We start from the raw sequence: 20,275 nt of genomic DNA, 5'->3' as shown, positions 1-20,275 counted from the left end.
TTCCGAAAACTAATAAAACTGTTACGACCTTATTTATGTATTAACAAAAAAAAATCTCAAATAATAATCAAATTTCGACAATTTTATTTAATTAGAAGTCGTGATTTCTCGCGTGCGCGTATACGATGCCCCACCCTGTATATAGTGTGACTGATATAGCGTTGACGTTGATTAGTACATTGTGAATGACTTCCTTCTTTTATTGTTCCACTGTGTTAAGGAGTTTAATTAAAATCTGAAAATGCAGAGAAATCTAATTAAATTGAAAAAGTGTGACTCCACTTAAAGTGTTTAATCTCGCACAAATAAATTCGTAATTTTTGTAGAGCTCAGCGAGTGAAAGCAATAAAACAAGGCGGTCGTAATAAATTCAAATAAAAACAGCTTAGTAGGCAGGTTCGTACAAAATTTGTTTGTGTTTGTTGATGAGTTGATGACCGCAACGTTGGTAAATCGATTGGTTGTTTGACTTGCAACACCGTACATTATAATTCTGTATTAATCCAGTAAAAGATTCAAAATTCACGATTAGTTGTAATAATATATTATTACATGAGCAAGTAAAGAAAGTTTTTATCCACGATTGTGAAGGTTGCTGCACGAGCCGAAGGCGAGTGAGTGCATGTAATCATTTGAGTGAATAAAAACCTTTACTTGCGAGTAATATACAGGGTGTTTGAAAATTGCTAGTACAAAAAAAAACTGTGGCATCTGGAAGCCCTAAGAAATCCAAGAAACCAATTTTTAATTTTTTAAAACAAAAGGGATAAAGTAACCCTATTCCTGCATATTCTACGCCTCAGGCGGGGCAATATTTTTTAAACCTTGGTAACCAAGCGTGATAATGAAGGACTATACAACAATATGAAAAATTTATATTTTTTTGCAAGATCTTGGCAACCACAGATTGACAGTTTAAGAACATCAAATTTTTTATTTCGTTATTGCTTAACAACGTGAAGTGTCTTTTTAAAATACCTTAACTCAGTGGTGCACTAACAATTTTAACCCAATTTTTAGTAATTTTTATCTCGAAAACTAGAGGATTTTTATTAGAATTTTCTTTTGCCGATGACTTCAACTCACCATCACCAATTACCAGGTTTTTTTTGTACTAGCAATTTTCAAACAGCCTGTACTATACAGGTGTCCCAAAAGTACCGCCTTTCCTTGAAGGTGCGTCATCTAGAAGTGTTATGGACTACTGAAAAATAGTTTAAAAAATTCAATATCTACTTCTACGGTGACTCCTGAAATGCTTGAGCGCGTTCACAGCAACATCGTTAAAAGAGCCAACGCATGTTTAGACGCAAATGAGCAAAATTTTGAAAATTTATTTTAATAAAAATGGTTGCATAGGTATTCAAGAATACACTCACCGGCACAAAAAACGACTCATTATGATTTCTTTAATAAATGATCTTGAAATTATATTTGTGCTTATTTTTCTTTATTATAGTTAAATTGGGATATTTTCAATCATCGGGAGTGCTATGGTCACCATGGCAACCGAATTGTTTAGAAAATTTGCGTTACTTCCATGTTGTGTTTTTGTCGGTTGATTTACGTGTTAAAAGATTTAATGTGACAATACGAGATACTAATTCAAAATGCTGTTCAAATTTTAGCAATTTTTCATAACATACAATTTTTCTGAAAAATTGCTTTTATTTTTTTTTTCATTAAAATTTTATTTGCTGTGTTTAATGTTTTGTTTGTCGGATATTCTTTGGCAAAGAATAACTTAAATAACACTTATCAATACAACATGATATCAAAAAATGTTTCTAAGACAATGAATTACTTAATTATGTTAATAAAATTCAAAGTGAGTCGTTTTTTGTGCCGGTCAGTGTACAATGCTATTACGTATTTCTATGTAGAGGTAATTCTCAGGTTACAGCGTTTTTTATATTTTAAAATTGCATATATTTCCTAAATGAAAGGTCAGAATTTTTTTTAAATATTTTTTCAACACTACTACATCCCTAAATGACGTACCTTCAAGTAAAGGCGATACTTTTGGGACATGCTTACTTTATCTACGATCAAATGTACAAAAAAATAATAAAACAAATTCTTAGTTCAATATTTTCACTTTTTTAAATCATAATGTTCGTTTTGTTACCATGGTTACGTTCTTGTATTTGGTTATGTTGCTGCAGTTACTTTTATCCGATGATCGTAGATAAAAATATTAAAAATACTATTATTATTAATATCGTAATTGCATAAGAAACATGTCTTATAAAACATATTTCATTCATTATTAGTATTTGTAAAAATAGTAGATTGTGTTATTAGGATTAAAAGTGGTACTTTTTTTGACGGGTGATTTGTTTGCATAGCGAGGTGAAACGTAGCATAGCCGAGCTACTACAATAATTGCAAAAAAGCTTGAACACTTTTTCTGACAATGACATTTGCGTCGCCGAACTTTTTGTCTAACTACGGTGGTCCCACCACCGGTCCCGCCGCCAAACCAGTAATATTAAGTCGAACGACTCGGAACGAATTATTCTGACAAACCCCAATTTGCCGCCGCCCCCTCCTTAGGTCGTCCGCCGTTGAATGTCATTCATTATACGGTTTCAATAGGAAATACAATATTGTCTTATTATTTCATTTCGACGTGAAAGAGATGGAAATGACGATTGTCGTCGATGGCGCAAATTTCAATTTGCTTGAACAAAGCCGGAGGACGTTTTGATCTAAATTTAAATTTGACGTTTTAATCGAGTGCGTTTGATACAGAGATCTTGCGATTGAAACGTCATCAAACGCTTGGCGGGAAAAGTTTGCAGTTTGCATGCAGCGCGACAGGGTGAATGCACCCTATTAACCTGCGGATTTGTTTCCGGTCAGGGAGCCCGTCTGGAAAGGGTTAATGATGTTGGCGCCAAATCAGACTCAATTGGGTATGCATATGCATGAACAGTAATAATAAGAGTGGCGAATTAGTGCGCGATCAACTGTGCGACTACAACTAGCAAAAGAGTTCCACATATAAATTTTATTGGGAACTTCACAATTGGATCGAAATGCGAAAAAGGTCGTAACTCAACAATACAGCTTGACAAAAAATACCATAAAATAAAAATATAGTTACATAAAATGGTAGATTATATCATTAAGAGTAGAAGTGAGTCTTTTTGTGCTAAGTCTAGAGATTGAGACCGAGACGAAGTCGAGGTTTGGCACCGGGCGAAGCACAAAAAGACTCACTTCTACTTTTTATGTGCATTAAATACAAGCTATTTTTGTATCATTCAAGCAATAAACTAATCAAGTCACCATTCATTTTTCCCACATAGGTACTTCCTGCATACTGTTCCCAGTTCTTTACGTTTTCGATCCGATTTTTTCCATTAATTTTCCTTGTATTATTCATTAGTCAGTACCTTAAAATCTGTAGACAAATCTAATGGAACACTTAAATGTAGAATTCAATAAAATATAGGAACGGCAGAGTGTCGTGTGAAAATATTGCTTGCTACATGCACTCCACATCCACTATTATATCGTGGACAAGACAAACACTCCGGTTGGTTGAATCGATTCTTGAATAAAAATCAAAGACGACGAAATATTGGAGTATGAGAGGTGCTCAACCGGGAAAAATGTAAGGAGAGCTGTTCTGTTTATATTTCGTACAAGTTTTCCCGGCAGAATATTTTTAGCTGCCTTCGAAAGAAAAACTGTGTCTCCGTGAAAAGATTTACTAACATCAGCAAACTTTCCGACATATATGAAAATTTTGATGTATTTTAAAGAAAAACAACTTTAGACGTAAACTTGGCAATAAAATACGACAGCAGAGATCTGTTTGCTGAAATTCAGGTCCGCCCTTCAAGCTTATCATTGTCATCCCCGCTTTAAATCCACAAATTTCTAATTACGACTTGCAAATAAATCGTAATTTTTTTATGAACTTGTGGAAAAATCCCGCAGCCTCGGGAATTTATCCTAGTTGGGGAACTTTAAGCATGGATTAAGTAACACAACACAAACAAACTTTGCCTTTGTTGGGTGGCTTGTTAACTTTGACTTATTAAACTGCTAGTTAAATTAATAGCCATGTTCAGCTGCTAATGGAGTGTTGGCAAAACGTTGACTTTTCATAATTAATGCTCAGCTTTGTTCGACCTGAATTCAATAAAACCCCAATTTATAATTAGCAAGGGAACAGATTTATCCTTGCGCCGTAACACACGTTTTCTTAATGGAAATTAATAGCTATGCATATATTCAAATAAACCGGTGAAATATTGGTTTGCTAACTAAAATTCGACGCACTGTTGCCTTCTTCGGCACTAATTTACCTTCACGTGCTGGAACATTATGGCTGGAGGGCTTATGATGGTGAATTAATTTTACCACCCGAGACACTAACGTCCTGGTGAAATTTCGTGGTTTGGGTTAATTAAGCCATAAAATGGCGAATTTATAACAAAAGCTCTTAATTGGGTCAAACTCTTACTTCTACCAAAGAGTGTTGGAGTAAATGAATACAACACAAAAAAAAATAAAAATTGAATTAAATTTTGCAAGTAAAATTTATCATTTTCTCAAAAAAATTGTCATGTAAGCTACTACATTGCTTTATTTATCGTTTAGGTAGTAGGAAGGACTATCCGAAAGAGAAGAAAAAAGTGGGGTTTGGCATTAAAAAAAATTGGTGATGACGTCATTACGCTCTGTCCGAGCGATTTTCCTAAAAACATTACATAAGGCTATTATGAACTTTGTCCCAAACTTTATGTTCACACTGTATACAGGGGTATAAACATATTTCTCAAACAAGTTGATTTCAATTGATCAATACTGCTTTTATTAAAACAATTTCCAGTTGTCGTTACAGGACATTTATCAAACCTAAAATATATTTGTGTTTAAATAAACATAACCTAAAAAATTTCAAATGTAGCCTGGGTGTTGGGATGCTCTGTGTGTAATGGTTGTTGTGTAGTGATAGTGTTTTGTGTATCATTTTCTTTTTGGCAGGGTTTCTAATTGGGCGTCTAGCCTGTTAGCCGTCAACAATAATAATAATTGATAAATGTAGGATTTGCGGAGCTGAAGGGGAACCAATTGAACACATCATTTCTTCTTGCACCGTTTTGGTTCAAAGCGAATATAAGAAACGTCATGATATATTCGCTAAAATTATACACATGCGTTTAGCTGTTAAATTCAATTTATTAAAGAATACACAACCACATTATAGTTATACACCAGAAAGTTGTTTGGAAAATGACAATTACAAATTATATTTTGATCGAACAGTTTTAACTGACATTCATATTATACATAATAGACCAGACATTATTATTTTAAATAAATAACAAAAGCAAGTATATCTTTTAGATATAGCTGTTCCAAATTCACACAGTATAACACAGACATGAACACAAAATTTAATAAATTCTGGATTTAGGGAACACATTGGTAGTTGAAATTCAAAAAGGTATATTATTATACTCATGTCACATCGTGAGGAAGTTCCTTAACATTGACACAGAACATAATACACAACAAAGTCAAAATGTGGAGGCGAGACGCCGGTAATTATGTTGATTGGCACTGCACTATTACTTGATAGTAATTCTGTAATAGTGTATGTAGTCCGACAAAATTGCCGTGCCGCCGGGTGGTGGAGGGAAACAATAATATGTATAGCCCTACAAACCGCAATCTCTGTAGTAATTCTATATTCTCTATATTCCGTTTCACCCCGGAAACACCTGCCTCTTATACTGCCATCACGACCTCACAAGCAAAACCTGAACTTGTGACTAAAACAGAGTTCTATTCTTAGCCCATTCGAGTCTAGCTTGGCATCATTGAAAGCGACGAGTCTTGTGATGTGGAGTAAGTAGCAGCACCCAATAAGAACAATAAGCGTGCATTTGATTTTTTTATACCATTGCAAATTGCGCGACTATGAACTGTCAAGGAAATATCAACTCAACAGTTGCCACATAAATTTCCGTACATAGATGCCATACTTATCCACAATCATTTTGAATCATCCAATATTTATTGATCAATTTTCCAGAACATGTTTTTTTGCATCTAAAGGCAATGTTTTTTACGATGGTACAGTTCGAGACACGGAATTTCGGGCATCACTGTCTGTGATATATTGTCAAAATATGTAAAATAGGTTTTACATTATTAACCTCAATTTTACCGTTTGCGACGAGTTTGATTGACATGCGATTGACGTGAACAGAAAATAAATTTCAAAATTTGACTTTTGAATGTCACGTTGACAATAAAGAGTGATTTATATGGCAATTTTCTGAAGTGACAGAAAAATGATGCCCAAAACTCCGTGTCCCTAACTGTACCTGCAAACTACTGTTTAAAAATTGTAAAAGTTATAACCGGTATAAAAAAATTTAGATATTTTAACAATTCTTCTAATAATTGAGATCACAAAAATTCCATGAAGAAATCCAGAACGTATCATAATTATGATACGTTCTGGATACATAATATACCTAATTATGTTGCTAATAATTTCTTTGGTATTTTTTTACCTGTACCTATATTTTCCAAGTTATAATTAATCAAAGCTGAATTTGTTAGAACAAGTAAACAACACGCTATTTTTTGACGTTCTGAACTTAAAAAATAATTCAGTTAAAGAAAATTTCCAAGACCGATACTTTTAGCAAGATCAGTTCTCTTAAAATTAGATAATTAATTTATTAAATTAGGCAGCTAATTTTGTGGTAGGTTATTAATAGGTGGCCAATATGATGGATGATATTTGTGTATTTATTGTTGGTAGCTTTAATGCTGTAAAGTGTAAAATAAATAGTAAGTAAAGTCCATTCAAAAATCAAAAAACTACCAACGTTGCATTTTCCTCGATAATTACTATCGTCAACGCTGTCTAGTGTAAAATTTGGTGATTTTGAGGTTAAATGTTTATTAAGTGTCTTGTTTTTTTGGGCATGTTTAAGTAAAAATAATAAGAATCAATAAATAAATGAAACGTGCTGCTAATAAAACAATATGAATTAAATTCAAAGCAATTGAATTTTATTTTGAATCAAATAAATGTCATAATTTATAGTTACCAACATAGCATGAAAAAATATCTACCTAAGGTTTTTTAAATTTTACCAACCTAAAGCAACAAGTGGTGGTTTTTTGAGTAAACAGAGCTTACCGTCTTGGAAACAGACGTGGTAAACAATCAAATTGAGTACAATCGCGCAAACATTAGGTATTATATTTGGCGATGCCTCAGACGCTGATCGTATAGAAATTTTTACGGAAAAAAAGTCAAAATATCATAATCTGCAAAATTGGTTTAAACAGTACAGTAATTGTACATCGAACGAAACGGCGGGAGGAATTAAATGGGTTGCTCCGGTTTTACAAGTCATATGATCGTTTATTAATGATATCACTATCTATCTTTAACGAGAGAATAAAATGAATGAATCAATAAGGAACATTTAAATCCATGAACAGTCGCTACTGACTTTGCTATTTTTGAAAACCGTATTTTTTCGGTAATCTACTGCTATTATAACACTGCAGGCACCAAATTCAAATTATTTTTTTTGTTGAATTTTAGGTACAATATGCATTACTCTTGAGTATTATTTCTGGATGTTCGCTAAACACTGATAATAATGGTTTTGTGAAAAGCACCTCTATATGTATAGGGTATGAGTAGATAATTTCAAACAGCCGTCATTGTAGTTAATTACTTTTCTACTAAATGAAGCTGACATTGACTATTTAACAATATACAAGCTTTCATTCCTGCTAATTACTTCATATAATCGTTATGCAATTTGCTGAAATTATTGCTCGTCATAAAACGACAAAGCTATCACAGACATTTAATCATATACAGGATTATTCACGTAAGATGACGAGCCTGACTAGATAAAAATGCAACCCAAAAGACAATTCACAAAGCCATCTCGATCTAAGCTCTGAGTTTTAATTATACTTGTGCATCTAGAGTGAAGAAGATTGTAAAGAGGATAAGTCACGAATAAGAATTTGCAATCAGAATAATGAAAGAAAGAAGAAATAAGTAATTGGTTATCTAAATGCGTAAGGGTTGGCCATGATTTTCTTAGAGTATTCACTCTGTATAAACTATGATAGTATAAAATGTCATTTGGGAGCAAAAATGTCATTGTGAAAGCACAAACAACAAAAAGATTCCAACTTTATAAAATAAAATGTTTTAATTTTCTGAAGAATCATGTACAGACTGTCTATAAAAGAATGTGGGATCGCAGAGGGCTCTGGAATTTGAATTTACCACCCCCTTTAAATTCATCCATTACTAATTGCAAATATTCACAACATGTCAACAAAAAGTCAACTTAACCTCATTTCCGCTTTAGAATTCGAATTCCTGCTTTGTTGTTTCTTGCGTTCCTGGTTTATTTATTCTCGATAATACCTTTGTAACATCACTGGAAATTATCTATCTTTGGAAAATGCTTTATTTTTAAGAACAACCTGATCAGGAACGCAAGAAACAACAAAGCAGGACTTCGAAAGCGCAAATGAGCTGACTTTGTGATGAAAGCTTGTGAATATTTGACAGTTTGCGATTAGTATTTCAAGAATTTAAACGAGGTTGCAAATTTAAATTCCAGCGCCATCTGCGATCCTACATTCTTTTATAGACAGTCTGTATAATAGAGCTAGTTTCACGCGAGTTTTTGCATTTGTTTCGTCAGCATTGAATCAATAAACCTCTTAAACGTGATCAGAGATAACGTGATCAGACAAACGCAGTAACATAGATCACCATTTTTAACAACTTTTTAACCCAACGTTAATGAAAAAGGACCTATTGGGATTTAGATTTGCATAAAGGAGATATTGTTGAAAATAACAAAATTGAACAAGTCCTCGTCTCGTGCTCGTCTATTTTACCTTGTACAAATTATAATAAATTTGTTCCCAATATTCCTTGTTTAATTAATTTACTAAGGGCCGATTCCACCAACGCCAGTTAAAGTTAACTGTAGGTTAAAATCCGTTGCTTAGTTACCTATTGTTATAACAATGTTTTTGTATATTTTAACCTACAGTTAACTTTAACTAGCGTTGATGAAACCGGCCCTTAAGCAATATAATACCGTGTGAGCAACAAATACTGATTGAGTTGGCAATAAATTCTGGTGATTTTTGGTGACTTTTATGTCATGTTCCAACGAGAAAACCATTTTATTAATAAACGATTACAAAAACCAAGAGTTTTAAATTTGAAATGTATACCAGCTGTCAATAATGTCAATAAAACAAACCAAAATAGGTACAATTCACAGTCTTGAACATTTTATGTAAAAAATTTGTTTGCCAACTGAATCAGTTATTGTTGCTCACCCTGTATCTACATATTATTTATAACCTGTCTAAATAAAAAACTGAACCAGCATCGTTTTACTTTTAAATTTCTTGCCTAGTTTTTCTTGTTAAAAATTTAATTTAGGAGAAATGTCGTTCACAAAGCCAAAGTAATGCATCATAAATTTCCCAATACATTCCTTCACAAATTTCCCTCAGGTCAAAGCCGTAACGCAGTCATAAAACTCTACAATTTTTCGTTCCGTTAACTGAATATCGGCAATTTAAATGTGAATTTCGTACCTGCGCCGCAAATATTTTTCTTGGAGGACTTAAATAAAACATGACTCGTTCTCCCAACGGAATATTCGGGTCCCGATAATTGCGACAACCGAACGAAAGTTTGGGGCAAAGAAAGCGTCAAATCATAAAAGACTCAAATTATCGATAAAACTGCACTCGAGAGCAGATTCTCCAGTCAGCAGTCTATCGAGCCCGCCGCCAAAATCGCCTAAGAAAGCTGATTTCTGTCAACAGAACTAAAACTTTGATTATTTGTTTGATGTAATCAGCGACGCTCAAAGGCGCCGCAGGATTAAAAAGTGGCTCTAATTACGGCAGATATTGTCATTCTTCATCCTTCTTTTATCCTGAATAAATTGCGCCTCCTTTCTACAACTGTCAACCTGGAAAGCGATTATTCCATCTCCACGCCAATTTATTGCTCCTCGCTATAAATGTCCTTATTACAATGAAATAAAGCTTTCTTTCCTCCTTGCGTTTTTTTATCTCGCATTTTCGGGACTAGGCTGTTTGTAACTCACACGAACGGATTTCCCATCGCTCTCTCATCCTCTGCTATTTGGAGTTAATCTTCTGCGGTACCGCACGAACAAAAACCGAAATCTCTATATTTCATGTGAAATGTGAGCCGTTGGTATCAGGTGGGAAACGGATTCTCTTATCGTTCGGTTTCTATCAGCATAGTTACCGAGTTAGGAAATGAAATTTGAACGTTGTAACGCAGCCAACAGTGCTAATTTTCTGTCTACCCCAAAGTTCGGAATTTACGCCGCATGGAAATGTCATCGCGAAGTCCTGAAATAACAGGGAAAACTGTTACCGAAATATAAACAAGCTGGAATTGGTGAAATAAAATTTCTGGAAAGTGAAAATGTGGAAATTGTTGCCCTCTCTACGCTATAATAATACGGTTGTTTAAAAAAATACTTTGATGTGCTGTGGCTCGAGTGAACTTTTCTACAATTGGAGAAAACGGACAAAAGTGCTTTCCAATCTGGTGTGATACTGTTTGTAAGCTGGCTTCCGACAATGTAAAGAATTGTGCCACCTTCCATTTAATGACAATTTTCGTAAGTTATGGGAGAACTGAAACATATATTGCTTCTCGTTGGAACCAGAATCAATTCTGAGAGAATGAACATGTGTTGCTTTTATTTGGCTACAAATTTTAAAGAGAACAAAAAGGTATCATAAATAGTTGCCTTCAAAGCAAGACATTGCTTTGGCTAATAATATATTTCTGTGATCTATCACTTAATACAATAAGTACAAGAGTTCAATAACTTGTTTTACATTATGTTGAACAAAGATAGCAATATAACAGTTGTTCTGCTTTTTAATTAACAGGTACATTGGAATATAATTAAAAAATGGACTTTTTGGCCTCCTCAACTCTAAATGACATGTTTACACATTTTGAACAGCTACGGTATCTTGATTTTTACACACTAATCAAACTATCTGTCATTTTACCGCACTGAGTGTGTAAAATACCACGAAAATTTCAGGAACCTACAAAAAAACTGTTAGCTTATCATAAATAAAGTCCATTTATACTAAGTCGAGATACCGCTACCATTGATCCGTTTCTTCTGAAAAATTGTGAATTCTGATGGCGCCATCTTGTGGTATAAATCGTAAGCATATCAGTTATCGGTATAATAGATAACTTTCTGGTATTTTATTTATCAAATGTCAGTCTTTGACAGGTTTTGCAAATATGTATTAGTGGTTACAACAAATTTCAAATTTCAGAAAACGAGTTGTCAGCCAAAAAGATTATTGCAGTAGGCATTTTACATAACGAGAATCCATATCGCAAAACTTTTCAATGCTTTCATATTTCTAAAATATGCCAAGGTTACCTTTTCATGAACAACATAAACATTAACTTCGTTGACACCGATCTTCGAATTTCTTATACAGAGCACGTTCGTAAAGTTGTTTTGACATTTCGGGTGTCAAACCACTTGCAGTCAAATTCTTGAATATTTGAGGATGTTTTTGATTCGGAATTAGAATCCATTTCACAACAAATTTCTGTCAAAACAATATAGATTATATTATTAAGAATAGAAGTGAGTCTTTTTGTGCTGAGCCCAGAGATTGAAGATCGAGACGAAGTCGAGCGGCGCTGAGCGAACCACAAAAAAACCTTCTACTCTGAATGATGTATACTAATTTATCTTACCTTACATTTGACTTGGTTTACAAAAAAAAAACACTTCAACCGTTTCTACAGAGATACGCAAAGGCGCGATTCTCGACCGCTTGAAGATAATAGTTATTTATGTTACAAGTGTTGAAAACGATTCATTGCTTTACGAACGGTAATATGGCGCGAGACGCAGTCGAGCGCTATATGTGAGTGAGTAAAGCAATGGAGTTTTCACAAGAGTACCATACAATATTTTTTGTGCTGCCTTTTGTAATAAAACATATTTTTGAATCATTAACATAATAAATATTACTTAAACAAAATTATGTTGGTAATCAATTTAGCACTAAATATGTCAAATGTCAATCTGTCAGTGCTAGAATTTCAAATTCAAACGCAACTCTATAGCTTGCAAGGTCACCAACCGAAATTTTTATAAATAAACCCCCCAAACCTAAAATTAACACATTTTAGCATTTTTTAAATATTTACGAGCACCTTTTGTTTTATAACATTAGAGACATAATTGTCTTTCAGTAATACTTGATTTGCCGCAATTAGTTTATTTTTTCTTGCCTTAGATTTCTTGTTTGTTCATTGCAGCACTAGAGTTTTCTCATTTCCATTGCCGCACGCTAATCGTCCAATAAAAATGCCAATTGCAACTACGGCAGCACAAAAAATTTATTATTATTTGTATAATTACTAATTAGTCATTCAATTGTAAGTTGCTTGTCAAATATTGATAAAGCTGTAAGAATTTTAAGAACTATTTAGAAAGTGAATGAGAGATAAGAATTTAGGTAAATGAAATTATATCATATATTGTGTATAGCATGTTACGGAAAATCGTGTGGTTTGACTAGTGTAATTTGCATTATATGAAAAAGATTGTACCTCGTCAAGCGATATTGCTTTTTCAATATGAAGTATTGAAGTTACAACGGAATGCGATTTCCCTCGGCAGTCTCTCATCCAAACTGATCGAATCATTGTAGTGCTTTCATATGAGTGGGGACGCGGTATATTATGCCTATTATTAAATCCGAAAGATATAATGTCAGTCGTAGTTGTGACGAATTGAATACAAAATACCCTTAACATCTAACACCATTTGAGTATATCGAAAAAATTCACAGAAATGGTGGATGCGCCGGGATAATGTTTTCCTTTTTTTTCCTAAATGATCTCTTCCTAACATAAGGCAAATCTAAACAAAATGTTTTATAGACTTAATCAGGGCAGACAGAATGTAAAAACCTGCATGACTCTCTAGCGGTAACTTTACTCCCGTCGCACAGTGGGCCGAAATCCCGAAAACCTGGTCACAGGTCTCCAAAAAAAATTTCCCATTTATGAACTTTTTACTTATGGAATATATGTAATGCCCCCCCTAGAATCTTTCTGAGCTTTTGACCAGTGCAAATATTTGGGGTTTCTATTATTATATTCCATTTGGACAGTGAGCGTCGAGCACCCTGAATTTCGTGTGCTAGCCGCGCAAAAATATTACGTTTTAAAAACGCCGTACAATTGTTAATTATTACTGTTTGAACTTCGTGTAAAATGGATTCTTCTCCTAAAGTTAAGTAGAATAATATTATGTAACAAAAAAAAACGTTTAACCCGAACAGATTTTGTTATTACCAATTCACTGTCCAGTAACTTGATGAGAGCGCGCGTTAGGTACTTGTGATAAATGTGATGCTAAGTCAAAAGTCCCACGGAGTCCCACGGTCAAACTAATTTCTTAATGTTAATTACACGTTTACCTTTTGATATACAAAAATGCCGCTGCCTTTATCTGCCTTTTTGCCTTCTAGCCACAATTTTGCACGCTCGTGTAACAAACGAATATTCAAGTGCGTTTAACAGGCGATGTATATAAATGATTTTTCGCATGTATATACATCGTATGTGTATATAAAGTGCATTTTTGAATAAATACTGATAACAGGAACCCGGTGTTACATAAACAATGAATAATAATTTGTTTATTTTGATAATTTTTTATATAAATAAATACTTACGAGTACATCCACCGTTTATTTTTAATACTTTATTTTTAAAACATTTTAATATTTTGTATAACTTGTATGATATTACAGAAACTATGGGAGATGATGTTTATTTGGAAAGAAGATAGTTTTTTTCTTTTCAAAAATAGTTTGAATCAATGAAGCGAAAAAAGTTGTTGAAAATGAAATGAGCAGGAGATGAAGGAAACCTTTTTTAATGTAAACTAATGATTTAATATACGATTTTACTGACTTTTAGTAGTTTACAATAGACAACGAGAAGCTTGTAAAATACAATTTAAGAATACAATGAATATGTCAATGGAATACCAGTATATTCTATAGATCACATTATATACCTATCTCCATAAACTGAATTTGCTTAACTTTAAAAAAATGTAGGCATTTTGTTTTTAAAAGAAGTTAATGTTCTTTTCGTATTAATATTAAACGACATTGAAAACTCCCAAATACTGAGTTTGGTGGGGTTTGGTTAACTTTTGGACAAAAATGTACCTACGCCATTTTGAATCCGCTATTTTGTTTCTTGACAAGTAGATGCTTATTTCGTGTTCAGCGACATTGCAAACCCCAAATACCGAATTTGGTGACGTTTTGTTAACTTTTAAAAAATAAGGTTCGCCATTTTGGATCAGCCATTTTGTTTTTCGAAAAGTTAATATTCAAATCGTATTGGGCGACCTCGAAAATCCTCATATACTGATTTTGATAAAATTCTGTTAATTTAAAAAAAAAATTGTCGCCATTTCGGGTCCGCCATTTTGCTTTTTTGCAAAATAAATTGCAGATTCATAACCAGCAACCTTGAAAACCTCAACATACAAGATTTCATCAAAAACCAACTATTCATAGCGCGAATAATCAGCGAACAACCTTCGTGACCAGGTTTTTGGGATTTCGGCGAATTGTGCGTCGCTAGATAATTTTACTGATCAAAGTGTAGTCGAGAAATAATGATATTTAGCAATTTTGTAAATCTGATGTACAGTCGCAAGCATTAAATCTTGGTCGTGAAGGTCATTTTGAAATTTTTCGCTACTTACTGTCGCAAATTAAAAATTTTGCCTGCTTAATTAGGAGCAATGTCAATAAAAGTCAATAAAAAAAAAATTGTCAAATCTTTATTCTAAACATTGAAAATTATGTCTCCAATATCGTAATTTAACAGAGTAAAAATTATTTCGCCGACTGAGACAGATGTGTCAGAAGCTAGGGTGGCAACCCAGTTGGGACTTCCAAAAAGTCGTCAACGAATGACCTTGACGACCAAAACTTATTGCTCGCGACTGTACATACATACGTAAACATATCTATTTGACGAATTATGCAGGTGAGAAGGAGCAAGGACACATTTTTTAGCAATAATATATTTAGGATGATTCCTACGGTAAAAATTGTCTTACACATTTTTTTTCTTATAAAATTTAGAACAACTCTGTAATAAAAATTTCTTTACCATCAATAGTTTCTGTTTCGTTGGTATTCTCGCCTTACTGTTGCATTTTTCATCAATTTTGAACAACATGCAATTTTTATTTCCAAATACAAGGTCATTATTATAAATGTTTCTAACATCGAAGGTGGCTGTGCGCTATGTTTTTGGTGCACCGCTACACCAACTAGATGTAAGAAACATTTATAATGACCTTGTACAATGATATTTAGGATAATACCTCTAAAATTACAATTGCATAAAAATTACAAAAGATATTACGTTTTGATACAAGTATACAAGATATTTCACGAGTGATAATGAGCCCGGCGGTATTGAAAATGCAACCCACAATACATTACCAAAGTTAAGGTGTTTTTTTTAAATATCATATTGTTTTAAAATGAAATTATGAATCCAGTTGACATTTATGAAAGAGTTAAAATTCGACCAATGAGAAAACAGAAATGATCCTGATTTATGGTGAATGTAATAAAAATGCTCCTGCCGTGCGCGTTTATGCAGACAATAAATATTTTTCCAAAAACTCTTCGTTTTTTCACAATTTTATTTAACCAAGCGAATGACGTTTATGTCTAACTTTACAAAACTGCACAGCTATCTAACAGAGTTTTATGTTTTTTAAATGAAAAAACAAATATCCACGTTAACTTTGCAAATGTATTGCATTTTCAATTCCGTCGGACTCATTATCACTCATGAAATACCCTGTAGAATGGTAAAATGTATTATAGTTAGGAATTTTTTTTTAACAATTTAACAATCACTTTCGACAATGTTGTAAGTGAGAAAAAACCCGTCAAGGAATGAAAAAGGTATGCTACGTTGCTAAAATAGTAGTTTATTCAACGAGTTCGTGTGTAATTTGGGCTTTTTTTGGCATGAGTGGGCCAGTTAAAACACTCGTTTTAACGGGTGCCAAAAAAGCCCAATTTACACAAGAACGAGTTGAATACAATGTTTTTGTGTTCGACGAGCCCCTTAAAGGCTCCAAATCGCTGAAAATGTTTAAAGTTAGCTTGACGTTTCGTTTTGACAAGTTATCAAATTTATCAAAATCCGTTCACACAGGAGAAAATTCTCAAATTCTGACAGTTTCGAACAAAAAATTTATTTCAATACTTTTTTGGCTCCACTATTTTCTGAGTAATAATCAACCAAAGAAGAATTTGTCAGACAAATCATAATCAACATGTTGTCCTTAGATGTTTAGAACTTAAAAATTATTGAATTTAAAATCATATTCGTCCCTGTTAATGTTTGAGTGACTAATATGATGACATCTGTAAAACTGCATTAGGTAGGTTTAGAGCTTTCCAATAATAATAAGTCAAAATATATCTAGTTTTGTAGCAAATTAATTTTGCCAAAAGAATCTTCTTTGGAAATTTTTTAACTCAATGACTATGAAGATAACATGTTTGTTTGCAATGACAAACTTATCATTTGTTAATAACAAGCTCGAAAAATAACTGAGATTAATTTCCATATATATCAAATGTGCGTGTTCAGCCAATCAGAGCGCTTGCTTTCATCAAATCAAAAATTCTTATCACGACAAAAACGTCCTACTACCCCTGTCTAAAATGATTAAAATTGCATGCTACTCCTGTCGGAATCGCAAGTTGGTTTTAATAATTCTGTTTTTAGTAACTATATTATAAATAAATAATTAACGTTAAAGTTTGTACATATTCTGGAATTAATCTTGCGAAAAATAACACGACTTAATTTTTTATATCTGATACATTTTCCAATTTACACTTAAACATTTTTGCTTTATACAATTTTACTCGTTGATATTTGAAAATTTTTAACAAGAATAAAAATGCCCAAATTCAACTCGTAAAATTATCAAAACAAAAAGTTTTCGTAAAATTGAAAAATGTATTAAAAAAATTAGGTCTTGTTATTTTATACCTTCGACTAAAGAAATTCTTCGACAACGTACATACCGTCTGGATTCCTTGATGAAATGTTTACGATTTCATCTAGAAGAATCTTAAAACATGTAGTTAAAAATTAATTAATAAAAGCAATAGTAACGCGAATTCAACGGGCGCCGTCTTCGTCGTCAACAAACCAGCATATTAACGACCGTATCTCAGGAACTATCGGTCGTTCAGAAACTTTTGTACAAAAGATTTCGTTCACAATTTAATAAGCTACAAAATTGGTCTGCGCAGTTTTTACCGTAGGAACAATCTTAAAAGGGTTATTGTCAAAAATACTCCTGTTGCACCTTCATATCTCTTCAAATTCATATTTGTGTCTATAAAACTACCAAATATCATTTCTCGGCTACACTTTGTTAAGTAAAATAACCTAGCAACTGGAATACAAAGATAAAATCATGCGGGTTTTTGCATTCTGCTTGCCCTAATTAAGTTGATAAAACACGGTGTTTAGATTTGCTTTAAGTTAAACAACAAGGGAGGGATTATAATTTTTAGCTAAAAAATATTCCGGCGCATCCACCATTTCTGAGGAATACACATGTTCAAATCTAATAAAATTATCAAATACCATTTCTCCACCACACTTTGTAGGATAAACTGCTTTAGACCTCGCTGACGACTGGACTATTGAGGAAAAAATGTCAAAATAGTCGACGCCCTAAGATATTCTCCCATTAAAGTTAATAATATCTCTACTATTTGTTGAGCTGCTACCTACAGATACCATTTTTTACAACTTTAATTGTGATGAATGAAATGTAAATAAATAGTATATAAGGATTAGAAATATCATTAAGAGTAGAAGTATCTCTTTTTGTGTTAAGCCCAGAGATTGAAGACCGAAACGTAGTTGAGGTCGACAACTAGGCGAAGCACGAAAAGAACTTCTACTCTGAATGATACGAGTATACTATTTTATCTTCAAGCGGATCACATGAACTCACTTATTTATTTTTCTTTTCCTGCAGTTACAATCTTCAAATTTTAAGGCACTAGTAATTTCTACTTCCCTTATTATTGGTACTTGAAGTTTTGAAAATATTAGTAAAGTCTACAATGTTATCCATTCTATACCATGTACTTTCTGCAAATTTACACGTAAAACTTTCCCAAAATAGTGAATGATCGCGATTTGTAAGTTTTAGTATCCTGAACTTTTACTACGATAGCAGAGCCCAAATCTTCGATATCTTTCAGTGTCAAATTGGTGATTTCATTGCATCGAAAGCGGTCACACTTAGTGACAAGTAAGACCTAACCTACAATGATAATTTATAATTCTTCCTCTAGCGAACTCAGAAATTTTACCTACGTAGCCAGAAACTTTGCATCAGGAGCAGTTACGTAGAAATCGTTCACTTTTTGTCCGGGACTGTGGTCTGATTAGATCTACATTGAGTTTGCCGCGATCTGCATCAATTTTGGAGCCGTCGCCGCGCATTTCGTTTTAGAACAGTACACACTTACTTCAGATAGTCGCTAAATACAACAAAAGTTATCAAAACGTAAATAGCAAACGATTACAACTCACAACTGTTTACCTATTAACAGTGAAGAACAATCTTGGGCTATTTTTGACATTTGTTTGACATCTGATCTGATATCCATTTCGTTATTTCGCTTTTTTAGAGACTTTATCTTAATGGGGATAACTTATTTATTAAATATTTCGTATAATTGATAAAGAAATTGTGACAAATACTTCAAATGACCTGACATTTGACCCGGTCTAGCCGTCTGTGGGAGACTTCTACTCTTAGGACTTGAAGTACTTCTACTCCGTTCTGAAAAAAGTGACAGTTTAACCGTACCTACATTATTGCACCTCAAACGGCCGTATTCACCAACGCCAGTTAAAGTTAACTGTAGGTTAAATTATACGAAAGCATTGTTACAACAATAGGTATCTAAGTAACAAAGCATTTTAACCTACAGTTAACTTTAAATGGCGTTGGTGAATATGGGCCTAAGAGCCTTAATTAAGAGATCTGCAAATTAATAATTTTGTAATAGTTTCACAATTGAAAAATAATTTTTGTTATGTTTTCCAGCCGCCAGCATCCACACCACCAAAGGCTTCGGCGGCTACCGCACCTCCACTTGTATGCCCGGCTCGCACCTGCGCTTCCTCGGCCCCTCAGTCAAGATCGCCATCCCTCTGACGTTCCTCTGGGCCACGGCATGCTCCTTCCTGGCGATCCTGATGCTACAATCGACCAAAGTGCTGAGCTGCTACCAGGACCACGTGTGCATCAACGAAGCGGACCCCATCGAGGAAGAAACCGATCTACTGATCCTGGCCTCGGTGGAGTTGTTGCTCTCCGTCATCACATTCCTCGCCGTTTTCATGCTCCTGAGGATCGACTGTAAATACGACCCTGACTGATCGGCGCCTCCCCCCGATCCCCAAGGGGCCGGCGTTGGGGTCAGCGTCGTGGGGGGGATCGGAGGGTTCTCGGTGCCGGCGACGACGACGACTACTTGTGATAGGGTGGGCAGGATAGCTTGGGTCGTGTAGATATATTTGCGTCGAGATCTTGTAATTTAGCTTGGAGTCCGTCTCGGAAATTTGTTCGGTTGTTGCTGGGCCAAGAAATACCGATTCGTTGGGGTTTTTTGGCCACACAGTTCGGCGACAACACAAAATTAGAATCTCTCAAATTTGTCACGAGCAAACAACAAAATTCATTAATTTCTGGTGAATCAAACCACACATTATCTTACATTTATTTCAACTAAATATTTACACTTGAGTGCTAACGATACAACTTCCCTCAAAGGTGCTGTAGCTCGTATTAACAAAATAAAAAAGGAGTGTGTGCTTAAGACCGCACGACAGAAGTGAAAACTTCTATGACGTTCGTAATTGATTTTAATTAAGACATATGTACAGGGTGTCTCAGCTAAGATTTTCGAGACTAATAACTCAGTTATTTTCCAGCGGATTTTTGTGAAATTTAAAACGCTGATATTTTAGACGGTGAAGAATAAAATCCCATTAATGCAATCACCCAAGTCTTAA

At 33.9% G+C, this 20,275-nt stretch overlaps 1 protein-coding gene across 2 annotated transcripts in view; it reads left to right on the top strand.

Annotated features, from left to right (window-relative positions):
• LOC138136877 (uncharacterized) overlaps positions 1–20,032 on the top strand; it is a 50,612-nt gene extending 30,580 nt beyond the window's left edge. For both annotated transcript variants that reach the window (XM_069056196.1, XM_069056197.1), the window contains exon 4: positions 19,305–20,032. In XM_069056196.1, coding sequence (XP_068912297.1) covers positions 19,305–19,639 — 335 coding nt within the window. In that variant the 3' untranslated portion in view covers positions 19,640–20,032. The remainder of the gene's footprint in view (positions 1–19,304) is intronic.
• Positions 20,033–20,275: the final 243 nt, after the last annotated feature.

Source organism: Tenebrio molitor, chromosome 8, assembly GCF_963966145.1.
Source record: "Tenebrio molitor chromosome 8, icTenMoli1.1, whole genome shotgun sequence".
Taxonomy (NCBI): domain Eukaryota; kingdom Metazoa; phylum Arthropoda; class Insecta; order Coleoptera; family Tenebrionidae; genus Tenebrio; species Tenebrio molitor.
The sequence above is the reverse complement of the archived record's forward strand: the minus strand, read 5'-3'. Positions and strand labels throughout refer to the sequence as shown.